The sequence below is a fragment of the Hypomesus transpacificus genome, chromosome 2, assembly GCF_021917145.1.
Source record: "Hypomesus transpacificus isolate Combined female chromosome 2, fHypTra1, whole genome shotgun sequence".
Classification (NCBI taxonomy): domain Eukaryota; kingdom Metazoa; phylum Chordata; class Actinopteri; order Osmeriformes; family Osmeridae; genus Hypomesus; species Hypomesus transpacificus.
Genome location: NC_061061.1, coordinates 12,605,056 through 12,618,386, shown reverse-complemented (window position 1 = coordinate 12,618,386; position 13,331 = coordinate 12,605,056). Strand labels below are relative to the sequence as shown.

Below are 13,331 nucleotides of genomic sequence, written 5' to 3'. Positions count from 1 at the left end.
CCTGTTGCCTTTCCTCCCCCGCCCCCCTCTCTTTCTACTGTTGCCTCTCCTCCCCCGCCCCCCTCTCTTTCTACTGTTGCCTCTCCTCCCCCGCCCCCCTCTCTTTCTCTCTCCCCATCTCTCATTCCAGTGTGGGGCACCAGCCTTTGGATCCTCTCTTTTTCCTAGACCCATTCATTCACCCCCCCAACCCCACTTTCTCTCTAATAAGAGGACCCCTTGCTATCCTGTTTAAGAAACCTTCCAAGGCACATAGAGTTTACAACTCATCCACACAGACTGACTGCTTCAACAGCACTGTTTTGTCCACTACATCACGCCTCCCAAGTGTACAGTAAACCTCCACACACTACAGCAAGTGCACTCACTCAAACCCCTCCCCACATTCCCCCCCTCTTCCTTTGCCATTGAAGTGAACTGTGAAACACGTGTTCTTCAGGGTCCTGAGCGGCTCCACACGCCCCTCAGCCTCCTTCTTCCATCACTCTCACGGGTGGCGTCTCAATAGGCTACGGTGGCCTCCTTTTATTTATGCCTGTCCTTTTGTGTTTTACTCCCGAGTAGACACACATTCAATATTGGGCAAGCGTTAAACGGTACTAGCATTCTAAACAGTGTAGTTCGTAGATATCACTGTAGTAGGGGTTCATGGTTAGCCTGCATGCAGAGGAAGCTCCTATGAAGTATTGAGACGCGCTCCTGGTTTTCTACTGCCCTCTCACGGCGTGATTATGATGTCTGTATCGGCATGATCAAAGTCATGCTTTAACACCGTAGCATCTCTGGAAGGAAATTGTCACTGGTCACTGTTCCTGTCGACGGTTCAGTCTCCTTTCAGCTCAGCCAGCAGCAGTGAAGACAGATCATATCTGAGTACACAGATCATATCTGAGTACACAGATCATATCTGAGTACACAGATCATATCTGAGTAGACAGATCATATCTGAGTACACAGATCATATCTAAATAGACAGATCATATCTGAGTACACAGATCATATCTGAGTACACAGATCATATCTGTAACTTCAGAAGTGGGCAGTCTTCTCCTGGATACAGCTGAGGTTGCACACATATTGGCAGAGAGATGTCTCCTCATGTCTCTAAAGCAGGATGTGGGTTTGTCCTGATGCCTTTCCCGTGTCGCCATAACGACACAACGCCTCAAGTGAATTTGGACCTAAAGTTTACGAGTGAGACATGAGACAGACGATGATCAGTGACTTTTCCTCCCCAGCTCTCCTAACTCCTCTCCCTTGTACAGACAGTTAACTGTTCAACCCAGGTCTATATCGTACACTACAGTGGGTTTTGAGAAAAGTTACAACGGCAGCTTATTACAATGTATATTTTTTTTGTTTGTAAATACATGTTAGTATATTTGTTTACGACACACATAGAAATGCTTTAATTTATTGTTTGTTTTTTTTGTAGTTTTTTGTTATGGATTTTCATTTTGTACAAGCTACTGTAGAACTGCATGTGGATATGAACAGATGCATGTTCTTACGTTCACATGGACCAGACTCCTTGTCGTGCTGGCGGTCAGAAGCACTGTTAGTGTTCCCTGTTGGCTAACTAGAGGCTCAGCTCTAGATTGGAAAATGATGCGACAAAAAACATCTGTTAGGAGTGAGGGTCAAATATGATTCCATTCTGATCTTGGGTCTGTTTCGAGCGGGTATGAAACTGGCTTGGTGAAGCGCAGACGCACTGTGTTGTCAGAGTCGCTTCCTTCCCTTGGCAGCACAGTTAAGTGAACACTAGCTGGGTTGTACCATGTTGCAGACACACTACACCACTCTGATGGATACTGGAAGCAGAGGGATTTGCAGAATCGAGGTGGCATGAATGGCTCTGGTGTACCACAGCTGAATTCTCATTTAAATGTTCTCCTAAAGGTTAAGAAAAACAGCAAAACAAGGAACACTAATAAATCTTTCAAGTATTATATAATTGTTGAATATGATATATTAAGTTGTGCTGAATTAATAACAATGTAAAGGATGTGTCAATAATACATTTAGTCTGACATGATTTAGTCTGACATGCCCCTGGATATTTGATGATTTGCATTCGTTTGTTACTAGAAATGTTACTAAGGGAAATGCAGCATAAGAATTATTGTCTATTGCACTTTATACAGTTGAGCATTTGACAGGCTTTCCAAGTGCTGTTCTTGTAGATTGGCTTGATTAACCATCTCCAGTACCCTCTAGTGGTGATTGTGGCAGTACTGTACAATCACATGGTTTTCGCTGTGTCCACTTTCATGATGACATCACCAGACAAATGACTGCTTGGTGTAACAACACATGAAAGGATATGACAAATTGTATTGAGGTGTATAGAATCCCCTCCTTCACACAAACTCATCGTGTTTTTTCAAAGCGTCTGAGAAACTGACTGTTGAAACAAGGCTTCCACTGTTCTAAGGGTACTGGTGGTCAGCTGAGCCTGAGCGTAACCTTGACGATCAGTGTCCAGGCCCCGCTGAGCACGGTCTTAACCCCCCAGTGAGCTGGTGTCCACAACACCGACACCACGGCCTGGCGCTACAGCATCTGGATACTCAACACCGACACCACGGCCTGGCGCTACAGCATCTGGATACTCAACACCGACACCACGGCCTGGCGCTACAGCATCTGGATACTCTTGAAGTGCAAAGTTGCCAAAACACATTTGTGATGTTAAACCTGACCTCTGCTTGACCTCTGCTTGACACAATTTGAGTATCCAGGACGTATGATTAGACCTTTACACCTGCCTCCACAACTGTACTCTGGCTAGCCCGATCTCAAGCATGATATAACCACCAGTACCCTACCACCTCCTAATCCAGGATTTCTGTCTTATTTTGTATTTATTTATTTGATTTACAGTAAGGTAAAGATGGATTTGTCATCTATGCTAAATGTAGCAAAACAGAACCAAGGTACACCAGTGATGCCAGTTAACTTGTGAAACAATAAAAAGTGAACTGAGTACATTTTTGTTCTGAGTTAAGTGAATTCACAGTGAGTTAAGTGAATTCACAGTGAGTTAAGTGAATTCACAGGACCTGCGGTCCTTTTGGTGTCGGGCTGTTTTTCTGCCTGCTGTGTTACTCTGTGCTGCATGGTGGAGCAGGAAAGTCTTAAGTGTGTATGGTTTAAGGAGGAGGAAAGGGTCAAGAGATTTAGACTTAGAGGTGTTTTCTAGGTTCACACCTAAGCAGCGTGTGTGCATGTGCTCACGTGTGAAAGCTATCCTCTGTCGCTAGGTCAGAGGGCTGGAAGTCGATCTTGACTGCACAGGTGAATGGGTCTCCAGCTTAACTTCATCTTTAGTCCTATCTAGTGTTCACCAGGAACCAGCTCAATGGCTCTATTCACTTGAAAACTTAGACCTACAAAATGAGTGAATAAGTTATGGTTTAAGTGTTTTGCAAAAGATTTTGTTTATGATTGTTGTTTTAACACTTGAATATGATATAAAACATTAGAAACTAATTTCTCAAAGCCAGGTCATTGAAACCATAGTCATACTCACTGAAGTGAAAACCCATTTTCGCCCTCTGGGTGAAATTGTTTGTTATAGTGTCCAAAAAAATGGCAGTTAGTTATACAAAATATTTATTTACAAACCATGTCGAAATGTTTTTCAAGTATTTTCAGAACAAGGTTGGAGTATGAGATGGAGTACGTGTCTATGGGTATTTCAGATGAATTTACAGGCCTACATTACAAAGAGAAGTAAACTTGTTAATAATAATTTTTAAAAAAATCAACCCTCACATCTTAACGTCCTGCTAATTTAATAGAGCTTGCTTCAATATAGTGCATTTTAAAATTGTACTTTGTAATATGTCAAATTTATTAAATCGATTTCAAGAGAGAATCTCTTGCTAAAATAAAACTGTTTCAAACGCCCTAACGAGAAACTACCAATGCTGACTGCTGTCAGTCCCTCAAAATAGTCAAAATACCTGAGGTCATCAGTCAGTTTAAACAGACACAAATATGAACAATATACAGGAAAGACATTAACACAAGTATGTAAGTAAACCAAAAACAGTTTGAAAAATAGAAAAGAACAAAAAAGACACAAAAGAACAAAACTAAATTGTTGTAACATTTTCTTTGGTTTAGTAGCTGTATGTTTCAAAGGATGCTCTGTCAAAGAGAATCCAATGATCACTCAAGACTAAATCTACCTCTTATCCAATACAAACCTACTCACTTAAGTCACCACCTGTTGTAACATTTACAGACCTGCTAAATTCGTTTTCTGAGGCCTGTTATTCACTTCAATCAGCAGTATAACTACATGTTTTATCGTCCTTGTACAACCTCTGTTCTGTGACATGTTGAGTTCTAGTTCTAATCTAAGACGGAAAGTCAATAACTGGAATGCATAATCAAACATCACACACGTACATCACATTCCATTAAAATGTCTCTAGCTCGAGTCTTTCAGGTTAAAAGGAAGGCATGGTTTCCAAGGGTTACAAAGAGGATTGGTCAGGGTGTTAAAAAGAAGTTCACAGGCTTCAGTGGAGACAAACTCCAACCTACATAGTTCCTGTGGCTTGTCAGAAGTCTTCTACGCGTCTGGGACGATGATTCACAAAGTGGTGATTCATGTAAAAGGCTGCGCTTCATCCTCCTTCGCCCGTTCAGGGGTGTTGCCCTGGGTGACGGGTCGTTGCCCTTAGTGACAGGGGTTGAAGGGGTACTTGGTGACCCCCCCATGTAGCTCCACCATGGCCTCTGACCAGGCAAAGACGTCTCCGCTGAGGTGGCTGCCACAGGACGCCAGGCCGTAGATGTCTGGAGCTGTCAGGGCGTGCGACCACATCTGCACGTCGGACATCTCCCCCACGAACGACTGAGTGGCATCGAAACGACCGCCCAGAGTGTCCTGGATGGCGACAAACAACAGTTAAGTGTCACATATCCATTTCTTGGATTAAATTGTGAAGTACAAACAATAATTGTCCTTGTCACAGACTTTACAGACTTTATAAAGTTACAAAACAGCTCAGTGGTCCCCAAAGACTATCAACAAGCAGACAAAGTTCATTTCAAAGAAAGTTCAGGCCACGTCAGTCTCACCTGCTCCTGCCCCAGGATGAACACCCCCCCAGGCTTGATGGGGTGCCAGGCCGACAGGTCCTCTCCAGAACCCCTCTTCACCCCGTCCTGGTACGCCTCCCAAAGACCGTCCCTGGTTGTCCACGTCACACACACATGGTGCCACTTGCCATCGCTCAGGGACAGAGGCAGGGTCACTGCCTGGAGGGGGGAGAGGAGGGATGACCCAGTCAGACTCCAAGCTACTTTACTGATACACAACCCAGTCTCAACACGACAAATATTATTTTTACAGCTGCTGGGCAGAGGCAGAATCAGAACACACTGGGGGGGAGGGGGGTTTACACAAACAGACAGTGCTCCGTATTCGAGCTATGATTGCTGCTGTGTTTCTGTCCGTGATGGAGTAGAAAAGGCCAACCCTATCGGCTGCCCCGCCCCCTTCTCATCCGCCTTAAGCGGGGTGACGCCTTAGGACAAGAGCAGCTTAGACAGAAGCTCAGGGCTCAGCAGAGGGGATCAGCAGGGAGCTGTTGTCCCAGCATACTGCCACACTTCACACCTTCTGTCAGACTTTTGTGCCAAACTGACCCATGAGCACCCCCTTTAGAGCCCCGAGGTTCGCAAGCCTCGTTGTCCTTCAAATGATCATCTTGGCCAATGTCGGCCGCTTCCGAAGAGTTCAGGATGCTTTTGTGGCCTCTATCTCTGTCTGTTTCTTCCTCACCTTATCATCCACCAGTAGCTCCATGGGGTTGTTGCCCCACTCGATGAGAACCAGCTCGTTGGCCTGTCCAGGTACAGAGTAGGAGAAGGGTGTCCCCAGGCCAGGCCCCGCGCCCCCCTTGATCCACAGGCACAGGGTGAGAGCAAAGATCTCCTGGAGGAGGGTCCTCTTCACCTTGCCGTACATGTAGTTGGTCCTCATGGGGAAGCCGATCTGGAAGGCTTCAGGGCTCTGGAGTTTCTTCCTGTTGGAACCTGGGAGAGTCAGAGGGGAGAGGGGAGAGGGGAGAGGGGAGAGGGGAGAGGGGAGAGGGGAGAGGGGAGAGGGGAGAGGGGAGAGGGGAGAGGGGGGAGAGGGGGAGAGGGGTTAGAGGTTTGGGTCGGTTCCCTGTTTGAACCGGCTTACAGCTGGAATCTCAGTTTAGCCCATTTATCAGAACGTCTCAAATAAATGGTAAGTTATGTGTTGTACCTGTGTGATGCAGGTGATTCAGGACAGAGTTATGTGTTGTACCTGTGTGATGCAGGTGATTCAGGACAGACTCCAGTTTGTTGGAATGCAGCCCAGACCTCGGGCCTTGTGAGTGATAGCCTGTTCGTGGAAGGTAACCATGACTGTCTGCGATGTTGTCGTGGTGACTGTCATCATCGTCATCATCATCATCGTCTTCATCATCGTCTTCATCTTCTTCATCATCCTCATCGCCGTCATCGTGACCGTTGTCTTCGCTGTGACTGTCGTCGTGGTGACTGTCGTCATGGTGACTGTCGTCATCGTCGTGGTGCTCATTGTCATGGTGGGCGTCGGCGTGGTGACCGTCGCCTGGGTTCCCGTCGTCATGGCGATCGTGATTGTCGCCGTGACTGTCGTTGTCGTGGTGATCTGGGCTGCTGAGGGCCGCGGTGGAGCGGTGTTGCATCTGTTGCTCCAGAGCGTTGATCTTCCTCTGCAGAAGCTCCTTCAGAGAGCTGGAGTACGTGGTGGACGAAGTGTTCCTGGACTGCTGAGGGGAGAGAGAGCAGATTACCACACACGTTAACCCTCGACCGCCCCGGCGCCCTCTCTGTCCCCTTCAATCATGACCTAGTCAACACTTTGGCCCTCACACACGCTATGTGCTGCTTAAGTGTCAAATCAGAACACAGCTGTGAGCCCAAGCTAACAGGTCACGAGGCGTGGACAGAGTCCAAGTCAGCTGCTCCACTGGAGACACCTCAGGACGGTGTGAAGGTTGCTACCGGTGAGCAAATTAGCCAGACAGTTTCTGCATCAGGTACTTGTGATAGACTATTTCGGTTTTCCTGTGTGTCTGTCTGCCTGTCTGCCTGCCTGCCTGCCTGCAGTAATCCAGGCTTGTCTGGTGGCGTGCCCTGATAATCAGGCCGTCAGTGGAGATCACGATAATTGACGCTGATCTCGGGTTTGCCCCCGCTGCGCCTGACATCTGTCCATCCTCACAGTCTAATACAGGTGGATTGATGATAGAAACTAATAGATGTGGGAATAGTCTGTATTAGGAGAGGAATGGACTGAGATAAAGATTGTCCTGCCAAATCTAGTCAACCCAGTGGAGCTAAATTTAACCAAAGTACGATGGACAGTGGCTTTTAGACTCTGACAGGCGGTGACTATCCCACTGCTGACACCACTGCCAGGGTCGGACACATCTCGTTAGCTTCTGTCTTTCACTTGTCTGGAAGTCAACTGTCTTTTTGTTTGTTTCTTTTAATCCTATACTCACTACATTTACATTACATTTAGTCATTTAGCAGACGCCCCTATCCAGAGCAACTTACAGTAAGTACAGGGACATTCCCCTGAGGCAAGTAGGGTGAAGTGCCTCGCCCAAGGACACAACGTCATTGGAATCGAACTGGCAACTTTCAGATTACTAGCCCGATTCCCCAACTGATCAGCCACCTGACTACTTTGTGAACTTGTGTTAGTCTGCCTTTTCTCTGTCTCTGTCCTGTCCCGTCCTCGTGTGCTTGTCTCTCACCTTCTCCAGCCTCTCCTTCAGAGCCTGCAGCATCCGGCTCATCTGCTCCGGCGATGACGTCATATCCCCTGGTGTTCCATGTTTCTCCTTCCCCCGTTTTTTGCCGTGCCCTCCTTTAGAGCGGTGGCCGTTGCTGCCGTGAGAGCTGTGGCTCCCGTGTCCGCGGGAGGACGGGGAGGGGCCAGAGGGGTCTCCGTGGTGGTCATCCTGGGGCCCCATGCCCCGCCCGAAGCCCTCACACATAGCCAGCTTGGCTGTCAGCTCCCTGATGCTCTCTCTCTGCTCCAAGATCGTCTCCTTCTGCTGCACCAGGCTCTCCCTGAGGTGTAAGATGGTGGTCTTAGCTTCTTCCGTCATCCCCCAAAAGCCGTTAGGGACCCCTCCAGGAGCCCCGTGGTGGCCTGGCCCCCCAGCCCCAGAGGCCCCCATAGCTGGGCCCCCCGGGGGGAAGCAAGCAGGGTCTGCATCCACAGGGAGGGGGGTGCAGATGAAGCGTGGATGTGTTCTGTAGTCGAAGTCAGGCCCTGGCATGGCACTGCCAAACGCAGGAGACAAGAGGAGGAAGAGGACGAGGAGGATGAAAGGAAGGGGGGTTGGCAGGAACGAAGGCTGAAACATCCACCTGTGTCCCATCCTCGAGAGTCCAGGTGTGGGGTTCAACGATGAAGAGTCAGACTTCATTTCTCAACATGAGCGGGGTATAAAGCACAGGATGAAGAGCGAGTCTACCTCTTTTGTGGAGGCAGCATGGATGGAGAGTGTTGGGTGTGTTGTGACAAGCCGTCCCTGGAAGCTTCTCAAGGGAAACCCCTGGTTTCTCCTCTGTTGTCGGGCCCAGACCAGGCCTGCTCAACAGCCTGTCACGTCCAAGTAGATGTGTCTCCTGGCTTAGGGACTCTCTCTGTTAGTCCTGCCACTGGTTATCTCTCTCTTGGTCTTGGAGTTTACTCTGATGTCTTTCTCCTGCTTCCGTCTCAAAGAGAAGGATCCCCCTGTATACAAACAGAGCAGAATGTTTCAGCTGAACATGCGTCTTGTACATATCATTTCATTGGTTGTTTCACTGGAATATAGAAGCTCTTAAGGTAGTTCTCAGGCAGTGTTTGTGCCTATTCTTCTGTCAAGGTTGGTTCATTAACAGGCTTTAGGGATTAATTGTAGGATTGCCCTGGAACAGACGGCATGATACCATGGTGCTATAGGGAGAAAAACATCCCAAAACTCAGCATGAGCTCAAACTGAAAATCTTTCATAACTTCGCAGTTAGCTCAAGTTTTCGTTTGGGGAGTTTCAGAAGCCGGACTGGGCAAAGTTAGTCCATTGGAGTATTCTGGTCTCTAACGGTGACAGCTACAATCACTGAGTGACGACAGTAATTAACACTGTCAATGACGTGATGTGAGGGAGATCACCTGACGCTTTCAGACATGGTCCAACCACAGTGTGGTGTGCTGTAAAGTGGTGTGTGTGTTTGTGTGTGTGTATGTGTGTGTTTGTACGTGGGTGTGTGCACGTGGGTGTGTGCTCAAAAAACTTAGAGACAGTTGATCACCATCCATTCAGTTGTTAATTTAAGCACATATTCAGACAGTTAAAAAAATATTTTGTATACATTTCTCACAATGACCAATTCCTATCATGGATTTTAGATTGTATTCCACTAATTGACTAGACTGGGATCTGTTAGAGAGTCTTCCCAACCCCAAGGTCTGTGTTGAGGCGTGTTAACGGTTGTCTGAGCTTATCTAAGATGGAGCTGTTTCTTACCAGGTCCTCTGATTCACGGGGCTTAGAGCAGAAAGACAGATGGGCCAGACCCATGTCACACCCAATCTCCAATCATTTGTGTCTCTCAGTCCTAAGTTCGTTATCCACAAAACACCCAATTAACCCGATTGAATTTTTTTAACAAACTCCGAAACAACAGGGTTTACAGAAGAATATGTGTGTGTGTTAGGGGGGGGGAGTGTGTTTTGGGGGGTCGTCTTGGTTTAGACTTCACTATTTCCGCACCATCTGGTAAAAGTTGGTATTAAAGGCTGTGATTAGAGGCCAATCAAAAGCTGACGAGCACTATTAGTGATTTAGCAAAAAGCCGATGTGCACAAAACACACACAAAGACTACAGTAACGTGCTACGGTGTTGTCGTACTGTGTCGTCGGGTGTCTAGCTCTGACGAGGTACTGAATTCAAAGTGAATAAAATGTCCAACTGAAATCAAACTGAATTGCGAAATCATACGGAATTTTTAAAACAAATGAAAATAATTCAACCAGAGATAAACATTGATGAACTCCATAAATTATGTAAGTCCTGCAGAAGAAAACAAATGACATGAAAGCTAAGGCTCTGAAATATTCCTGTATATGATGACTAGTCAGCAAAACCTTGGTTCCTGCAGTTTCCCACTAGTGTCATCTTTAGCCAGTCTCTACTCCGCCTTGCAGAAATCTGCCTCAGATCTTTTGAGCAACAGAGCCATCCAAACACAGAAATACCTAATTTATCCTTCACCCTATAGCCACTGATAACGGAAAATGAAAGGCCGAAACGAGACTCCCATCCAGCAGGGATAGTTACATACGTATTTTAACCACACCACAGTCGAAGAACACACAAATACATGGTGTATACTAACCATGCATCTGCTGAACAGTAAACATCATTATTAATACTCTGTTTAACAGCTCTGTTCAACATCAAACCAAATGTGGACTTCCTGGATTAATCTCAGAACTAAAGTTGATGAAGTGAACACAAGAAACAGCAGAATCGTACCTGACTGTCAGTCTGTAGCTCCTCTTCCTGCCAGTTACTCTAGTAAGCTCTCCTCAGGTACTGATCAGATTGTGGGAGATTTACTCCAGGGGGAGTGATTTAACTCATCTCTCTCTCTTCCCCCCCTTCTCTCTCTCTCTCTCTCTCTCTCTCTCTCTCTCTCTCTCTCTGTCTCTCTCTCTCTCTCTCTCTCTCTCTCTCTCTCTCTCTCTCTCTGTCTCTCTCTCCCCCCTCTCTTCTCCCCCCCTCTTTCTCTCTCCCCCTCTCTCTTTCTCCCTCTCTCTCTCCCCCTGTCTCTCTCTCCCCCCCCTTCTTTCTCGCCCCCCTTCTTGCCCCCCCCTCTTTCCCCCCCTCACTCTCTTTCTGTCTTTCTCACCCCTCCTCCTTTTTTTACAGTCAGTCCTACTGTACCAAATAAATGTAATTACATAAAGATAGATTTTTGCAGCGAGTGATATAGTCTACAGTAACACAATCCACAAGTGTGTGCCAGCCACATGCTCACAATCATTTCCTGTCGTCCCACCCTCAAATAAGTGGTGACAAGGGGAGCAGCCTGGTGGATTGACAACATGCCCAATACTTCACACTAGACTGTGCCACTGATTACAAATTGTAATTGGTTTCCACATTCACAACCCCCCCCCCCCCCCCACACACACACACACACACACACACACTCCCACACTGTTCACACACATCTAAGATAAAGGATAACTGGCTTAATTAGGTTTCAGGATCTGTCTGGCTGGCTGAGAGCGGACGACCGGAAGACCAACAGATGGCTTCTCACATTCAGGTCAAACTCACAAACAAGCAACTCATGCACACGTACATACTATAGCACACAATTACTTACTGGGTCAAATGCTGCCATTTTGGATTTTATGGATTATTCTGTTCAACACGTCTGCCTGTTTTAGACAACCTCTCCTGGAACTTCTGAAGAGAAGCTAATTTTTTGCTCAATTGTTAGCTGGCCTCAAGACTACCAAATGACTCAATAGATAGTTGGCGCTAAATTATTTCTCAATAACTTAAATTAGTTTCATCCCATTGAACAGCTACCACACAACTACAACCCTATCTGATCCCATCCTCCAGAGTGACCACTTAAAACAGCATAACCCTGAAACTGACAACTAAAATAGTGTATTTCTGGAAGAATCCGACACAGTTGGGTGTCTGGTGACGACACCTGTGGAGGCTCCCTGTTGTGTCACAGGTCAGCGGTCACTGCTCCTCCTACAGTCTGAATCTCTTCCACAGTCTACGGCAAAATCCAATGAGGATGAACACGTCATGAAAACCACAAGGTCCCTCCTAAGAATATGGCAGCAGTTGTCAGGATAGCTCTGGCCATCTGGTGCGCTCACATCTAGAGTGTGTCACGGACAGATACCGTGTAATAATCATTACTGCTCATCAGATTAGCCAGACTGAGGCACAATGGAAACACCCTGGTCAGCCTTCCTCCAACACTTGGCTTACTCTGCTCAGGACCCAGCAACACACTGGACACACACACACACATGCAGCACACAGACACAGCATACACACACAGCACACAAAGACACACAGGACACCTCACAGCCATAAGAAGAGAACAGACCCCAGAAACAGGACTTTCAGAACTTTATTAATCACCAAACATTTTTATTAAATGATTAATGGAAGAAAATACAGTTCAAATTAAAGGGATTCTTATTCATCACATTTGGTGAGGTTCAGTTTGTCTTAAACTCATGATCACAGAGAGAGATAGAGAGAGCGGAGGGGAGGGGGTTAACCACTACAAAGCATTACGAAGGCTTGGTCACTGAGACAGTAGGTGACATTAACAAGACTGCAGCATGAATGGATAATAACATCCAATAATCTGAGGCCTAGCTGCACCTGATGATCAATAGAGTCCTCTTTGTTTTGGTTGGAACCACCTTACTCAAGACCTTAATCTCCACAAAGAGGGATCCAGAGAGATCCGGAAAGAGAGAGAGATCCAGAAAGAGAGAGAGAACCAGAAATAGAGATCCAGAGAGAGAAAGATTCAGAGATCCCGAGAGATCCAGAGAAAGAGAGAAAGAGATCCAGAGAGAGAGAGAGAACCAGAGAGATCCAGAGAGTGAAAGAAAGAGCGAGAAAGATCCTGAGAGAGAAGATCCAGAGATCCCGAGAGAACCAGAGATATCCAGAGAGAGAAAGATCCTGAGAGAGAGATAGAGAGAGAGAGAGCTGTGTGCTTATAGAAATGTGAGTGGTGTGCTAGTTCATGGAGCGTTGCGAGGAGCCTCCTGATCCCTTGTGTCGTGCGTCACTCCAGCCTCACTGCCTCACTGCCTCACTGCCTCACAGCCTCACAGCCTCACCGCCTCACCGCCTCACAGCCTCACAGCCCCACAGCCTCACTGCCTCACAACCTCACTGCCTCACAGCCCCACAGCCTCACTGCCTCATAACCTCACAGCCCCACAGCCCCACAGCCTCACTGCCTCACTGCCTCACAGCCTCTGGGGAGGTGAATACCGACAAACAGGCTTTAGAGCTCAGAGCCTCGGACACACACTCACAACACCAGGCCCAGACACCAGACACCAGACACCAGACACCAGACACCAGACACCAGACACCAGACACCAGACACCAGACACCAGACACCAGACACCAGACACCAGGCCCAGACACCAGGCACCAAGCACAGACACCAGACACCAGACACCAGACACCAGACACCAGACACCAGACACCAG

The 13,331-nt window shown here is 47.2% G+C and overlaps 1 protein-coding gene across 1 annotated transcript; it reads right to left on the bottom strand.

Annotated features, from left to right (window-relative positions):
* Window positions 1-4,696: 4,696 nt before the first annotated feature.
* On the bottom strand, window positions 4,697-8,477 carry si:dkey-283b15.2 (neuronal pentraxin-2). The gene is made up of 5 exons (XM_047027320.1): window positions 7,806-8,477; window positions 6,320-6,809; window positions 5,807-6,060; window positions 5,101-5,280; window positions 4,697-4,906 (listed from the first exon to the last, which is right to left on the bottom strand). The coding sequence occupies exons 1-5, from the start codon at window positions 8,436-8,438 to the stop codon at window positions 4,697-4,699; spliced, it is 1,767 nt and encodes a 588-aa protein (XP_046883276.1). The 5' UTR covers window positions 8,439-8,477.
* Between the last annotated feature and the right edge of the window lie 4,854 nt (window positions 8,478-13,331).

Bases quoted from the DNA above. Each gene is read 5' to 3' on its own strand.
- si:dkey-283b15.2 (XM_047027320.1), bottom strand. From the start codon at position 8,438: ATGGGACACAGGTGGATGTTTCAGCCTTCGTTCCTGCCAACCCCCCTT. The intron at 6,061-6,319 runs GTACAACACATA...TGACTCTCCCAG, and splicing joins GAATCACCTGCATCACACAG to GTTCCAACAGGAAGAAACTC. The intron at 4,907-5,100 runs GTGAGACTGACG...GTCGCCATCCAG, and splicing joins TCATCCTGGGGCAGGAGCAG to GACACTCTGGGCGGTCGTTT.